This window comes from Sphaerodactylus townsendi, linkage group LG12 (genome assembly GCF_021028975.2).
Source record: "Sphaerodactylus townsendi isolate TG3544 linkage group LG12, MPM_Stown_v2.3, whole genome shotgun sequence".
In the NCBI taxonomy this organism is placed as follows: domain Eukaryota; kingdom Metazoa; phylum Chordata; class Lepidosauria; order Squamata; family Sphaerodactylidae; genus Sphaerodactylus; species Sphaerodactylus townsendi.
This window is the reverse complement of record NC_059436.1, coordinates 47,694,665-47,710,545: the sequence shown is the minus strand read 5'-3', so window position 1 is coordinate 47,710,545 and position 15,881 is coordinate 47,694,665. Positions and strand designations below refer to the sequence as shown.

The 15,881-nt window shown below is 45.4% G+C and overlaps 1 protein-coding gene across 7 annotated transcripts in view; it reads right to left on the bottom strand.

Annotated features, from left to right (window-relative positions):
* Positions 1 to 15,881, bottom strand: part of POMT1 (protein O-mannosyltransferase 1) — a 34,086-nt gene that overhangs the window by 14,454 nt on the left and 3,751 nt on the right. For 5 of the 7 annotated variants that reach the window (XM_048512391.1, XM_048512392.1, XM_048512396.1 and 2 more), the window contains exons 3-11: positions 15,772 to 15,878; positions 13,181 to 13,231; positions 11,159 to 11,305; positions 10,403 to 10,562; positions 9,231 to 9,296; positions 7,453 to 7,546; positions 4,830 to 4,985; positions 3,922 to 4,052; positions 1,861 to 1,956 (exon numbers count right to left, since the gene is read on the bottom strand). In XM_048512391.1, the coding sequence (XP_048368348.1) occupies positions 1,861 to 1,956; positions 3,922 to 4,052; positions 4,830 to 4,985; positions 7,453 to 7,546; positions 9,231 to 9,296; positions 10,403 to 10,562; positions 11,159 to 11,305; positions 13,181 to 13,231; positions 15,772 to 15,878 (1,008 nt within the window). The remainder of the gene's footprint in view (positions 1 to 1,860; positions 1,957 to 3,921; positions 4,053 to 4,829; positions 4,986 to 7,452; positions 7,547 to 9,230; positions 9,297 to 10,402; positions 10,563 to 11,158; positions 11,306 to 13,180; positions 13,232 to 15,771; positions 15,879 to 15,881) is intronic. The other 2 variants (XM_048512394.1, XM_048512395.1) reach the window with 1 other exon arrangement.

Here is a 15,881-nt window from a genome sequence, read left to right as displayed (position 1 = left end):
GGTCGTTTTTCTAATATCGCTCATCTTGAGCGCTACTGCCTGTTCTGTCTCCATATACCAGACTTGCTTGCTCATGTCTTGCTTCGCTGCCCTAAACAAAATAATCTTAAACCTGTCCTGGTTGCATTATTTCCTACAGGATTTGCATCTCTTCCAGACAAAATAAAAATGATTACGTTACTGAATAACCTGGGGTAGAAATATCCGAAGCTGTAGCCACATTCTTAATACGTGTTTTGCATGCCTTGTAATAATGTTCCTTTAACTGTAACTTTATTTAGTTTTAACTGTTTTGGGGTTTTTTTTTCTAACGCCTATTAAAGGTTTCTGAAATCTTTAAAAAGAACCAAATAGGCCACAGTGAGCGGGCAGGAAAACAAGAGAGAAGCGTAAAGCAGAACTCAAGTCACAGCTTAAGGACTAGGTGAGAGACAGGGAGAACTAATACTGGCTTCGTGTTGATGTGTTTGGGGCTGTGTAGGGATGGGTGGAGGAAGGGGAAAGTGAGGATGGGGTATGAGTCTGAAATTGTGTGCATTGAGGAATGCTGCTGTAAATTTCCTTGTGCGTGCACAATGACAATAAAATGCTTATGCTTGTTATAGTTTAGAAACCTACAGCAAGCACTGGGGCTGTGGACAGTTGGAAATGCTCAATCGGCTGAAAACATACAATTGCCAAAAATTACCATGGACAGAAAGATTTGCATTAGCAGAATGAGGATGTCTCACTTTCTCCCACCCACTGCAGTCTAAAACACCCCCTTAAACAATGCCCCAAGGGGTCAGGGGGCTTGCAGAGTCTGCAGCAGAAAAGGTAACTGGTAACCCCTCCAGTAGAAACGTTAGGTAGGATCCAACCCAGGGTATAAATATCTAGGCTCCTTCTACAATCAATCCACATTCTGCTTTTCAGTTCTGCAACTTGAATACATTATACAGATGAAACAATACATAGCACTTTTCCCAGCTGCAACATGAATACATTATACAGATCAAATTACACATAGCACGTTTCCCATTCTGAATACGTATTCTTCAGGTTTTTTCCCTAGGTTTGATAGTCAAGAGGAAAGCTATGCAAAGGACTGAAGCCCCACACTCAACAACTGAACACTTTATTCAGCTCCCTTTCCTGTTTCTGATGTTTTATAAAGATGAGCAGCTTTGTAAAGCCATACCAGTTGGCTGTGAGGAATATGAGGGGATTTGTCTCATGGGAAACTTGCAGGAACCCCCTGAGGTTTGTTACTGCTGACAGGAAATGATTTGCACAAAGCTAGTTGAAAAGAGTTTTATGGGCATACTGAAGGGATTAGAACGCAGGTCTCTTCTTTCCATCACACCAGATGGCTGGCTCTTTTCTCTCCATATGGACATAGATGCCTGTACATAAACACACCTTTGTGCATATGGTCGTGTGTTCCCAAGCAGCAGCCATCTTGTTGTATTACATAGCAGCTAGGGACAGAGACAAGAGCAATTGAAAGGGAGCTCCCAGGTCACAGAGGCTGCAGAGATGGGCAGTGCAGTGAGAGAGTCAGAGGTGGGCGGGATCCAGACTGCAAGGGTTATTTTGAAGAGCTTTGGGGGACCACAACTCATTCCCAAGACTTGACTTGCATCCTGCCTGGGATTCAGGAAACACTGTGCAGCGCTCTCCACCAGAGGTGTAGCTCCAAGGGGATGGGGCAGCGACGCACCAGGTACATGCCCCTGTGGGGGTGTGGTGAGGGCGTTCCGGGGGCGCGGGGGTGTGTGTTCTGGGGCGGGGAGGATGTATCAGGGCACTGGGCGCTTTCCCCCCTTGCTACACCTCTGCTCTCCACAGATTGGAGGATAACAGATGCTCAGTACTCACGAGCCAGGATCTTTCACTATCCACCAGTTATTCACATCCTTGAAAGGATAGCAGGTCACCTGCTGCTGGTGGGAGCTGCCCCGGCCATTTTCATACCTGTGGACAAGGAAGGGAGGAGAGCTTGAGGGAAAGGAACTGTGGAACAAGGCAGTCAGGAATAAACACAGGACTTAAAATCATAAGAAGAGCCCTGCTGGATCAGACCAGTGATCCATCTAGTTGGACATCCTGTCTCACACAGCGGCCAGCCAGTTCTTCCAGAGGTTCAATGACAGAGAGAGATCAAGGCCTTCCAACAAGCCTCTCTGGAAGAATGCTGGTACCCAACCTTCCACTAAGTGGCATAGTGGTTAAGAGAAGGTGTACTTTAATCTGGAGGAACCGGGTTTGATTCTCGCTCTGCCGCCTGAGCTGGGGAAAGTTGCAGAGGCAACTTAAGAAGAAGAAGAGTTGGATTTATATCCCCCTTTCTCTCCTGTAAGGAGACTCAAAGGGGCTGACAATCTCTTTTCCCTTCCCCCTCCCTCACAACAAACACCCTGTGAGGTAGATGGGGCTGAGAGAGCTTAGAAGAACTGTGACTAGCCCAAGCTCACCCAGCTGGCGTGTGTTGGAGTGCGCAGGCTAATCTGAATTCCTCAGGTGAGCCTCCACAGCTCAAGCGGCAGAGCGGGGAATCAAACCCGGTTCCTCCAGATTAGAGTACACCTGCTCTTAACCACTACGCCACTGCTGCTCCTGCCCTTAACCGCTACACCACTGCTGCAAGGCTTCACTCCAGTTATTAAGCTAGTTATGTAATACTAAAGCTAGTTATGAGGGGCGGGCTCATGAGGCCTTCACTTGCAGGCATCATGCCTAACGTTGGGTTACACTAAATACAGAACCCAAACCCAGGTCTGAGCTTCAATACATACACACAAAAGTGAATTAGACACATTCATGCAGGAGAGTCCATCAATAGCTACTAGCCACAATCACTCCAGTTATTAAGTGTCCTGCTGCTTGTCTGCTTGCATGTTCCATCCCCTCAGGACTCCCATGTCTATGGTTTGGAGGCCTCAGGAGGCAGAGCAACAACTGTTAAGCCAGTGTGGTATAGCGGTTAAGAGCAGAGGACTATAACCTGAAGATCGGGTTGGATTCCCCACTTTTTCACATGAACAGTGGATTCTAATCTGGAGAACTGGGTTTGTTTCCCCATTCCTCCACATGAAGCCTACTGGGTGACATTGGGCTAGTCTAAGTTCTCTCTGAACTCTCTCAGCCCCACCTTCCTTACAAGGTGTCGTGTAGGGAAAGAATGGTGATTGCAAGCCACTTCGAGACTCCTTAAAAGGTAGAGAAAAATGGGGTATAAAAAGCAGCTCTTCTTCTTAATCACTGCCTTGTCAATGACAGCATCACAGTAAACCACACTTTGAGCATAAACCAAAGTTTCAAGCCCACTGCAAACAAGAGTTTCCAATTCTAGTTTGCAGGCTGGCTGAAAACACTGGCTGGTCAATTCAGACATCAGACTAAACCAGTGATGGCGAACCTATGGCAAGGGTGCCAGAGGTGGCACTCGGAGCCCTCTCTGTGGGCACGCACACACAGAGTTCATCATATGGGAGGCGGAAAATCACACCCCCACACCCCCACACACACACATATCTAGGTTGGCCTTGGCCATTGAGCACGACGTGCGCGCATCGTGGTGAGCAGGGAGGACTTGGCTGGCGGGCATGGTGCCTGTGCTCTGGGTGGCTGCTGCCTGAAGGGGGGCGCAGAGGAGGCAGAGATGCTAGAGAGGCACAGAGCAGTGCGAGCAGGACTTGCTGGAGGCTAGAGCAGGCTGGCCCCTGCTCGAGCGGGTGGGGCGGAGGAAGAGGGAGCCAACCGGTTTTTTCTAAACTAAAACCTCAGCATTCAGGTTAAATTGCCGGGTTGGCACTTTGCAATAAATAAGTGGGGTTTGGGTTGCAGTTTGGGCACTCGGTCTCAAAAAGGTTCTCCATCACTGGACTAAACCGTCTTTAACCAAGTCTTTGCCACAGATGAAAGCAGCTTAATTCCCACCTGATGGGATAGGTGTTCTTGTGTGAATGCAGCCAGCAGGGCATGGGCTTGCCCAAGACGTTCCGCAAGGTGATCTGGGAGCCATACGCCACCTCCAGAGGCTGTCCTTGAGTGATCCGAGCCAGCCCACCCTAGAAAGAACCACACAACATTCAGCCAAATGGTGGTTTCACAAGCCCAGAAATAACTATTAATGTTGTCAAAGGCTTTCATGGCCGGATTCAACTGGTTGTTGTGAGTTTTCCAGGCTGTGTGGCTGTGGTCTGGCAGATCTAGTTTCTGACGTTTTGCCTCCATCTGTGACTGGCATCTTCAGAGGTGTACCACAGAGAGAAGTCTGTTATACACTAGACACAGTTTATAACAGACTTCTCTCTGTGATACCCCTCTGAAGATGCCAGCCATAGATGCAGGTGAAACGTTAGGAACAAGATTTACTAGACCACAGCCATACAGCCCGGAATGAGAAGCAGGCCTGATTCCCACATGCATGTAGATAAGTGGATCCTTTTATTCTTGATTATAGATAGACAAAAAGCAAAGAACCTCATTTGAACCAGAGTGAGCAGATATGAAAAATCTAACTGCAGAGTTGTACAGCACATGGAATAGTTATGAGTGCTTAAATAAGAGCTGGGAGACCCAAATTTAGATCCTAAAAACCAGCACTTAGAAAGTACTGGCTGGAGAAGTAGGCTATTTCTGATGGGGGAGAATGATTTCCATTATATCAACATAGGTAAATTGGACTGAAAATACCCAGAACAAAGGGAAACTACTGGGGTGAGGGCCTGGGGAGCTTTGCAGGGTCAGAAGAATTTGTGACCAAGTTAAATTTGATGCTGTCTGGGCCAAAGCAACCCATGTCGTCCTCTTCCTAAAACGACCCTCAGACTTTTCTTTCTCACCTCTAAGCTTGCTTGGAATGCGCTAGTCATGATCTGGTCATGGGGCCCAGAGCGATACAGCAAAGTCAAGTGGATGTAGAAGAACAACAGGTATGTCGCAATAGGGATGACCACGAGAGCAAGTCCTCTGGCTAGCAAGTGACACAGTAGAGAAACCTAATGGGAAAAGCACAAAGAAAAGCACCATATCCAGTGTCCGGCTAGAGGCCTCCTGGCTGGGTCGAATGCCCATCGGCATTACAAAGTTGATTGGACAAAATTTCCCCCCCCCCCCCCCACCTAAAAGCTGTCTTGTTTCAGATAAAATCAAAAGGTTTTCAATAAACAGGATATTAGAATCAAGGCAACGTACACATAAATACAACGTAGCAGAAAAGCTAGAATCAAGTCCAGCGGCATCTCCTTAGAAAACAGAAGATTTCTGTGATCTGAGCTTTTGGACAAAAGCTTCCTTTGTCAGGTATCTGGCTCTGGAAAGCTCTTACCCCAAAAATCTTGTTGATTTCTTCATGCTACTGAAGTCGAATCTAGCTCATCTACTGCAGAGGCCAACAGGACTACTCTCTGAAATTAATATAGCAGGGAAAAAAACTCCTAAGAACCAAACAATGCGGCCTGCCAAACCTTCTGCTCTTATATTTTATCTCAAGTGCTGCAAGATAGTGTGTTCTGGCATTGGTTTACAATTCACATAGGAAACGCAGCATGCACTTGACACCTTTCTGTGAACTCTGGCCTCTGTTTTAGCGCTGCTGCAATATATCTTGAGACTTTTGGAAGAGCTGTTTTTCTTACTGAGCAGTCTTAGAAACACAAAGGCTGATTATGCACGGCGACATTCCCATGACTTTATAGAGAATTGGCCAGAGAATATTTGTTTGGGGGCATGTTCAGCAGTGGCTGAGCTACAAGGGGAGGGTGTGTGTGTACCGGACGCACACCTGGGGGTGGAAAATTGCCCCCAGGCCCCTCCCCCCACCCCCTTCCCACACTTACTTTAGTTCCTTTCCTTTTCCTAGAACTTTTTCAGGCTGAAAAAAAGGCCTGTTCACAGTACAGGCTAAAAACGGCCTGAGGAACTGCAGTTCCAGGAGACCTTGGGGCTCACAAGGGTAGTACAGTTCCCATCAGGCCGTTTTTAAGCCTGAACTGTGAACAGGCCTTTTTTTCAACCTGAAAAAGTTATAGGAAAAGGAAAGGAACTAAGGTAAGAGTGAGAAGGGGGGGACGCTGCGGTGGAGGGGGTGCCGTGGGGGGAATGGGGTGTGTGGAAAATATAGACTGCGCACCAGGTGCGGCTTGGCCCAGCTACGCCTGTGATGTTCGGCATTATTACCCACAACCCTGTTTGCAGCGGGGCAGGTTTTCTGCTTGCGTCCGGGGGGGTGGGGGGATGTTTCACGGGTCCTCTATTGCTCATGCATGCTTTAATTGTTAATATAATCTTTCATTTTCATTTTTAATCTTATCAGTAGATGGACATTTCAATCTATCGGCAGATCAATATATCGACATAAAAAAGTGAAAAAAGGTGAACACGGCATCGGTACACTTTGCCTGAACACTGATTGTCTTTTAGGGTGAGAAGTGAAGGGGGAGCAAATTGTTATGCAATGTTATATTAATGTTGTGAAATGCTATATTGTTGGGGATGTTATCATAAGTTGTTTAACTCGTTATGAGCTGTTAACCACATAGTATTATCTTGATCTTGAATTGCTGATTTGTGGACTTACTGAAATTGATATTGTCTTCATATGTAGCCTTATGGTTTTGTATTATTATATTATTGTTCCTATTATGTTGTGCACTGCCCTGAGCCCTCCAGGGGAGGGCGGTATATAAATTAAATATCAATCAATCAAAATGCGGCATGCAAACTGTGAAACCACAAAAGGATAACGTAAACTGCTGTTTGCTCAGTTCCCCAGGTGCGCAATCGTCTTCCTCCTGATGTACAGTAAACCTAAGCATCAAGACTGATTAGCTTTTCCCAGAGGTGGTCTGGAATCACTGGTTGCTTTTGTATAAAACTACTAGGCTGGAGACATCTCAGTTTGTTGATCAACTGCAGGAGCAAATCGGGGGGGTTGGACTGACTAGTCCAGGGGTCTGCAACCTGCAGCTCTCCAGATGTTCATGAACTACAATTCCCATCAGCCCCTGCCACCAAGGCCAATTAGTCTTATTATTTTTACTTTTTAATATCAGCATCAATTTAATTTTTTTTAATCTAGAGATCTAAAGATATGCAGGAGCGGGGAAACCACGGGCAATAGAAGCGATGCGTCAGGAAAAGAAGTCGGTAACAGGGAGAAGGGCGAGGGGGAAACGTGCAAAGAACCACGAGGGACGGGGAGGTAAGACTAGGCGGGCTGGCTGTTGGCGGATAGAAGAGGTCTTGGGCAAAGCTGTGCCCACTGGAAAATCTGTTCTGTCAATGAAGCAAAATTAAAATTGTGCTACAAGTGGATTTGCTTGCTGCGGAGAGAGTGGAAAGTGAAAGAGAGACTACAGGAAATACATCTGTACATGAAATCTTGCTGCGGCAGACATTTGCCTCCACCCTACAGCGAACACCTTGTGTGAAGTCAGCCACAGAGGTTCCAGCTTTGCTACTTACATTTGATAAGCTCCGATCACCAACCAGCTGCCACGAGTGTATTCCTGCCATGGTCAAAAGCAGGATATAGGTGAAGAGGCCCATGTATTTCACCCTGTGAAAGTAGCGTCACAAACTGATAAAATGCACCAAAATCTCCCTGGCCGCAAGTAGCATTAAGCATGTACACATTTACAGGTCAAAACACTTTGGAATGTGAATGTTTCAAGAGGCCTTTGAAAAGATTCCTAACAAGATAAGAAGAAGATCTGGATTTATATCCCCCCTTTCTCTCCTATAGGTGACTCAAAGGGGCTTACAAACTCCTTTCCCTTCCCCCCGCCCCCCACAAACACCTGTGAGGGAGGTGGGCTGAGAGAGCTCAGAAGAACTGGGACTAGCCCAAGGTCACCCAGCTGGAATGTGTTGGAGTGTACAGATTCCCCAGATAAGTCTTCACAACTCAGGTGGTAGAGCGGGGAATCAAACCTGGTTCCTCCAGATTAGAATACACCTGCTCTTAACCACTACGCCACTACTGCTAAGGGGCACAAAGCCAATGGGACAGTGCTACTACTACAAAACTGGCAGGAACTGGTGGTTCTCACAAAATAAACGTTTTCTGGTTGTGAAGCTGTGATCCTCACAGCAGGTAAACCAAGCCAATCCTGCAACAATATGCCACAACTGTAACAGCAGGGATGCCAAAGATTTTTACAAAACAGGTAGCTCAGACCTGAGAAAGTTGACATTGGAAGTCATATCTAGGAGGCCACGAAGACCATAAGAATTCTTTCCTCCACTCCCCATGGCACGGAGAAGCCCGCAGGCAGCGTGCAAAAGGAAAATCTTTCCCTTATCACCATGCCTCAGCAACTGGCATTTAGAAAAATGTAGCTTCTGAGCATGGAAGCTTAATTTAGCAACCATTCAAAAGCCATCCATCTCCTCCAGGAATTTGTTTAATCACCTTCAAAGTCATCTAAACTTGTGGCTGTGACTGGGTTGAGAAAATTCCACTCGGTGTGTAACAGGCTTCCCTCTGTGATACACCTCTGAAGATGCCAGCCTCATAAGCATAAGCATTTTATTGTCATTGTGCACGCACAACGAAATTTACAGCAGCATTCCTCGATGCACACAATTTCAGACTCATACATCATACTCATACAATTTCATACAATACATCATACTCATACAATTTCAGACTCATACATCATCCTCACTTCCCCCTTCCTCCACCCATCCCTACACAGCCCCAAACACATCAACACGAAGCCGCGGAGTTTAGCATAGCCACAGCTCTAGAGTAGAAGCTGTCTCTAAGCCTCTTTGTCCTAGATTTGATAGACCTGTATCGTCTACCAGATGGTAACAGTTCAAAAAGAGAGTGGGCTGGATGAGACGGGTCCCTCAGAATATTTTGGGCTTTTTTTAGGCTTCGGGAATTATAGAGTTCTTCCAAGGAGAAGAGAGGGCAGCTGATAATCCTTTGTGCAGTAGTGATCACCCTTTGGAGCGCCTTCCTATCTGCCACTGTGCAACTGGAGAACCATACACAGATGCAGTAGGTTGCAGATGCAGGCGAAACGTTAGGAACAAGATCCACCAGACCACAGCCACACAGCCCGGAAAGTACCCACCAAAACCACATTCTAAAGTTCTGAGGAAACCAAATTCCAGCCATTTTCTCCACAACACTGACCATTTTATAAACCTCTCATTGTATCTCCTCTCTCAAACGCTGAACTTGACTGACACCCACACCAACAAGAAAAAATATATAATTTACTACTTACCCTACTGCACAAGCACAGGATATTCCAGTGAGGCAAAGCCAAAACCACCATCTTGCAGAAAAGGGACTTGAATAAGAGGACAAGAAAAACCCAAAAAGCCAAGAAGGATATGTAAGTAAATACGCCATGGCCTCAATGCAAGTGTTCAATGCAATGAGAAAGCTGTGGGCATGATCCAAATGCAAGTACCCATGGATACAATCAGTCTTCTGGGCCCCTGATACTCCGAACTGAACCCTGACCATGGCACCAATGGTACAATGATACTCCACTGGGCCTTTGGAGTAACCAGCCATTGAATGGTGCCCCCATCTGTTCTCGCATCTGTTCTCACCTCTGTTTACATCTTTTATTGAGGGAGTCTTCCCATTTAGGGAGGGTTTTAAATATGGGTTGTGCTGGGCGCCTTCGTTTTCGATTTTAAATTTTGTATTAACCGCTGTTTTTAAAAAGGAGATCTATTAACTTATTTGTGCTGGAATTTAATTGTTTGGTTCTGACTGTGTTTAGTTGTACCATGATTTAATTTTGTTGTGCACTGCCCAGAGCCCTTTGGGGATAGGGCGGTATATAAAACTAAACAATAAATAAATAAAATACAATACATCAATACACAAAGAAGGAAGTACAAACAAGAAACCTGATTGAACACACGAACACAGGTTTAGCATCAATTCAGTTTCTCCAGACATCACTCAAATGGAGACAAAAAGTCACTGATTATAGGTATTGTCAAAGGTTTTCAAGCCAGAATCGACTTGCTGCTTTGAGTTTTCTGGCTGTCACCTGCGTGACTGTCACCTGGCAATTTTTGTTCCTTGCATCTATAACTAGCATCTTCAGAGGCAAGTCACGGTAAGCTTACTGTGACACGTCTCTGAAGATGCCAGCCATAAACGAGGGCGAAACATGAGGAGCAAAAACTACAGGACGGCAGCCACATAGCCCAGAAAATCCACAACACCACTAATTATAATTTGCATAAGCTACCCTGAGTGAGGAATGAGGGGGCATGTGTGTTTCAAATCCGCAAATAAAATGTATTTAGATATTGACATGCTGTTTTTCTCCCCAAGCAGCTTACACTGCAGATAGCCACACAGCAAAAACAAAGCCTGAAAGAGACACATTTCAGTAACATATTCATAGATAACTTTAAAAAAAGTGTTTACCTCTGCCTCTGCAAGTTATAGAACTTCAAGTAGGACAAAACACCCAGTAAGATGAAAAAGATTAACACTGATTCCAATAGCATCAGTCTAGACTGTGTGATCAGGGAGTTCTCTGTCAGGAAAAGACGGGGGTGGGGGGTGGGGGGGGGAAACAGAGATACTATGTAATTTAAATATGCATTGTATAAGCAGGTGACCTGTAAGGAACTACAATGTGGATAGAAGAAGGAGGAGGAGGAGGAGGGTTGGATTTATATTCCCCCTTTATCTCCTGTAAGGAGACTCAAAGGGGCTGACAAACTCCTTTCCCTTCCGCCCTCACAATAAACACCCTGTGAGGTATGTGGGGCTGAGAGAGCTCCAAAGAACTGTGACTAGCCCAAGGGCATCCAGCTGGCGTGTGTTGGAGTGCACAGACTAATCTGAATTCCCCAGATAAGCCTCCACAGCTCAGGTAGCGCAGTGGGGAATCAAACCCGGTTCCTCCAGATTAGAGTACACTTGCTCTTAACCACTACGCCACTGGAGGGGAAATCGCACTTCTGAAAAGTTCCGGGATTCTAAATACTCTTGGAGACTTAAGCAGGCAAAGCTCACTCTCCCCCCCCCCCCCCCCCAATTGCTCCCAACATTGAGTGCTTTCTGAATGCTTCCTGGGTCCACACTCTCTGTTAATTTGGAAGTCATTTTTCTACACAGCTGAGGAGGCTGCTGGCTATTCTGTCCCAATAGACAGCTGAAGATGACGAAGCTTACCAAACAGAATTAGCAGAGCAGCTCCATGTGCAACAAGGTGAGAAAAACGCAGCTCCACCAAGATCTGGTATGCCAGAGGAACACACATGGAGCCTGCGATTGCAGGCAGCAGCCGCAGGGTCCAAATGGGCACATTGGGACTATATTCTGCAACAGGGGAAAGCGGAATCAAGAGTCAGAAGCCAGTGGACATGATACACACTTCCCTGCAACAAATCAAGCTTTAATGCTAGAGTGCTTGGGCTCTCTCTTTCAGAACTGTGCAACTTCTGCTCTGTAATTTTCTACTGCACTTCTCATATCTTCATCCAATGCTACCCAGAAAAAAATACAGGCTAGATCAGTGATGGCGAACCTATGACACGGGTGCCAGAGGTGGCACTCAGAGCCCTCTCTGTGGGCACACACAAACAGAGTTCATCATGTGGGGGGGAAATCACCCCCCACACACACACACATCTAGGCTGGCCTGGGCCACTAGGCTCAATTATTAGCATTAAACCTAAGACCTAGTTTTGGGGAAGCAGTATAGGTAACCCTGTTAAGCGCTGTTAAACACCACTGATTTTCATGCAAAGAACTAAAGCACGATCCTTTACCTGGGAGTAAGCTCAGTTGCTGGCAGTGTGGCTTGCTTCTGAGTAAACCCTCCTAGGGTCGTGATTCACCTGTTCAAAGAGTTGCATGGTTGCTTCAAAGCAAAGCCAACAACTACCACCAAGCTTACTCCCGAGAAACGCACACCTCGTTTTTTCTAAACTAAAACCTCAGTATTCAGGTTAAATTGCCGTGTTGGCACTTTGCGATAAATAAATGGGTTTCAGGTTGCAGTTTGGGCACTCGGTCTCAAAAAGGTTCGCCGTCACTGGGCTAGATGGTCGTGCAAAGGCAAAGAATCTGGCCTTGGAATGCAATTTCTCTACTTTCCCCTATATTTTCTCCAGCATCCCAACTGGGCAAGGAATTTGCTTGAAGCGGAGATGGAGAAAGCCCCAGATACGTATTCCAAACCAGATGCTAGTTAACCGCATCATTACAGCAAGCCGCAGGTTGGCACCAAGTCAATTCATGTCTGGCCTCCTTCCATCCTCTCTCTAAACTACAGTGACGTTTTGGAGAGATACCTGCAGCCCACATATTCGAAGAGCCACCTGTCCCGGCATCCTCCTGAAAGAAAACCTCTTCGCTCATAGGAATGAAACATGTCTCCCATTTTAAACGTAAAGCTGTCCTTGGTTATCAAGTCTGAGAAACACAATTTGCACAGCAAAGGTATGCCAACAACCCAGTATTTGCAAATAAGTATAGACAGTGCAACGGGAAGATGAGATTAGCTGAAATCTCCCCAGCAATATATGGTGTTTTGCGTCCCTGTGAGGGAGAAAAGTGGGATATAAATGTATATAACTTAAAATATAAATCTATGTAACTATCTTATTTTCTCTCTTTTTTTTTACTCCCTACTCTTCATCTAGGTAACATTCTATTCTATTATCTTATTTCTTATCTTTTTATTTCTGATGGGCTTGAGAGCAAATTACTAATGAATAATAATTATAATTAATTCTAATTGTTACTAATGACTGAATGAGTTCAATATTAAGTGTATGTGAATCTGAACAACTTTGTTCTTTTGTCTCGATATTTTTAAAATTCATAAATAAAGCATTAAAAATAAATGTATATAATTTTTTTTAAAAAATAGGGAAATGCATTAGGAGTCTGCAACCTGCAGCTCTCCAGATGCTCATGGACTACAAATCCCATCAGCCCCTGCCAGCATGGCCAATTGACCATCTGGCAGGGGTTGATGGGAATTGTAGTCCACAAACATCTGGAGAGCCGCAGGTTGTAGACCCCTGCATTAAAAGGACAGTTCTTTGCCATCATGGAATGTGCAAACTGCCCCCAAGATGGACTGATCTGCATCCTGCCTGATGAAATGTTGCTAAGGTCATAGCTGTAATAACTTAGGTACTTCTGATTGTCTGACTCAGAGCCACGATGAAAACTGTTTCTTACCAGAGCCAATTCGATTCCATAAAAAATTTCCATCAAATCCACCTAAGTAACCTAAAACAGAAGAGAGGGATGAGAAAAAATAGGACACAGTAAGAACTTGGGAGCATGTATAACCTTTTGGTGATAAAGAGCTCATGACTTAAAAAAACTATTAACTAACAAATATCACGTACAAGAATATAAACAACATTTTCAGCCATAACCAGCTATATCACCTTATAAACATTTCTCAATCTATTAAGTTACACTAACCAGTGAAGTAGCTATAATCTCGCCTACAAAATTCAACTAATTTCTCTCTACTTTCATATTGATTCTCACCATGGAATGAACTCCTTCCTTCCTTCCTTCCTTCCTTCCTTCCTTCCTTCCTTCCTTCCTTCCTTCCTTCCTTCCTTCCTTCCTTCCTTCCTTCCTTCCTTCCTTCCTTCCTTCCTCCCTCCCTCCCTCCCTCCCTCCCTCCCTCCCTCCCATTTTTGGAAAAGTTTCCCATCATTTCCCACGCATTTCTTTTCCGAATCAAGCAAAGCAGTCTGCTGATTTATAAAAAACCACTTGCATTTGAATTTCTGTAGAAAACTGGGCATTTCTAAAGCAGACTGCAAAGGGCAGTATAGACAGAAAGGTATGGGCAACTACCAGCATGTGACCAGAGGTCTTGAGGGATAAGCCCTTGGGTACTCTGCAGCTATTGTTAAAGTGCATTGAAAGTAGATTGAAAGTGCACTAAGCACCCACCCTACCACCCACTGCAATGCCACACATGCAACTAAAATTTCCATTCCCGCAGCCTTACCCTGGCTTCTCACCCACAGTCAGCATTCAGACTGTAATCTTTTTGGAGCAAGGATCTCATTCTGGGTCTCCTTTCTTCTCAAGAGCCCCTAGAAAAGCCTTTTAGCTCTGCCAAATATCTCGTTTGCCACAGTTACAGCTATGAGGAATAACCAGCATCGGTTTTACCGGGCGCAGAAGTTCCACCCTCAGACACCTAAGCCTTTGAAAAGTACGGCCACACTGTTTTCAGACCTCTCCCGACGGTCTGGGAATCTATTTGTTTATTAGATCTAAAGCTGAGAATGCCAAAAGTCTGCCAGCTCCCCTGGAAAATTTCATGTGCATGGATGTGCCTGCCATTCCTGCTCATGGCAACTGAAATATGTATTACATGCCCAGGTTCAGGTTTGTTGGTTCTTTTAAGAAAAGAATGTTAAGACCTTCCACAACAGGGTCCCCAGCATGGCCAACATGCGACCCGCCAAGTGTTTTTACTAAGTGGGCGGGGCTGGAGAATCTGCCCAGCAGGGATTCTGATTGGCTACTGGAGATTGGCTATGCAGATTTTTAAAAACACTGCTTTAACAGTAACTGGCCCCACAGGACAAAGATCTGGATTGTATGACTAAAGGTAAGCTACAGCAACCGTTCTGTAGCTGGCTCTGCCTCCTGCAGCAGCTGTGTTGTTGCTGTGGTCACTACTTGGTGAAAGAATTCCCAAGGTACACACAGGTGCAAACAGGTTAGGAACCCCCATTTTAGACTAATTTGTTATTGACACTGCTCCTAGCATCTGATGAAGCAGGCAACAATCCATGAAAGCGCCATGCTCTATAAAGTAAAAAACAAACCAACCCAAGGCTATTAAGTACGCAACTGGATTTTCTTAATATGTATGTAATGCTTTAACAGCAATACATGCTACCAAATTTTACTTGCATTAGATTTTGGTTCTTCCCAAATCTCCTTTCATTGGTCTCTCGGATGTTTTCAGTGTTCAGGAAGAACATAAACCAGTGATGGCGAACCTTTTCGAGACCGAGTGCCCAAATTACAACCTAAAACCCACTTATTTATCGCAAAGTGCCAACACGGTAATTTAACCTAATACTGAGGTTTTAGTTTAGAAAAAACGGTTGGCTCTAAGGCATGCATTACTCAGGAGTAAGCTTGGTGGTAGACGGTGGCTTTGCTTTGAAGCAACCGTGCAACTCTTCCAACGGGTGAATCACGACCCTAGGAGGGTTTACTCAGAAGCAAGCCCCATTGCCAGCAACCAAGCTTACTTCCAGGTAAAGGATTGCGCTTTAGTTTAACAGCGCTTAACAGGGTTACCTACACTGCTTTCTCAAAACTAGGTCTTAGGTTTAATGCTAATAATCGAGCCCAGCAGCCCAGGCCAGCCTAGATGTGTGGAGGGGGCACTCTGCGCGTGCCCACAGAGAGGGCTGAGTGCCACCTCTGGCACCCGTGCCATAGGTTCGCCATCACTGACATAAACCCTTCCCTCGAGCTTCCAACTGCCATTGACAAGGACATCAGAGGATGGGCAGAAAGAAAATGGGCCCCTGCCAGGGACCGCTAGCTCTTGAGAAATCCCTCCACAAGGAACACGATAGGCTGAATAGAGTGTTGTCATTCATTCTAAATTCTGATTTAGTGAATAATTCACTAGGTTCCATTTCTGGCTGGAAATTGGGGATAGAAGTATCAGTTAAAAAAACCACTGATGATTATCTGACACAGTTAACTCTGCTCAGCCTTTCCGATGAGGCAGGCTACAAATGTAAATGCACCAAGAGATTCTTCCCTACCTCCCAAGGCCAAAAGCATGTGACCAAACGGCGGGCCGCTGTCGTCCACAAAGAAGATCTGCTTCATGTACAGAGAGAGGAACTGTCCATAGTAAACTTCATCGAAACTG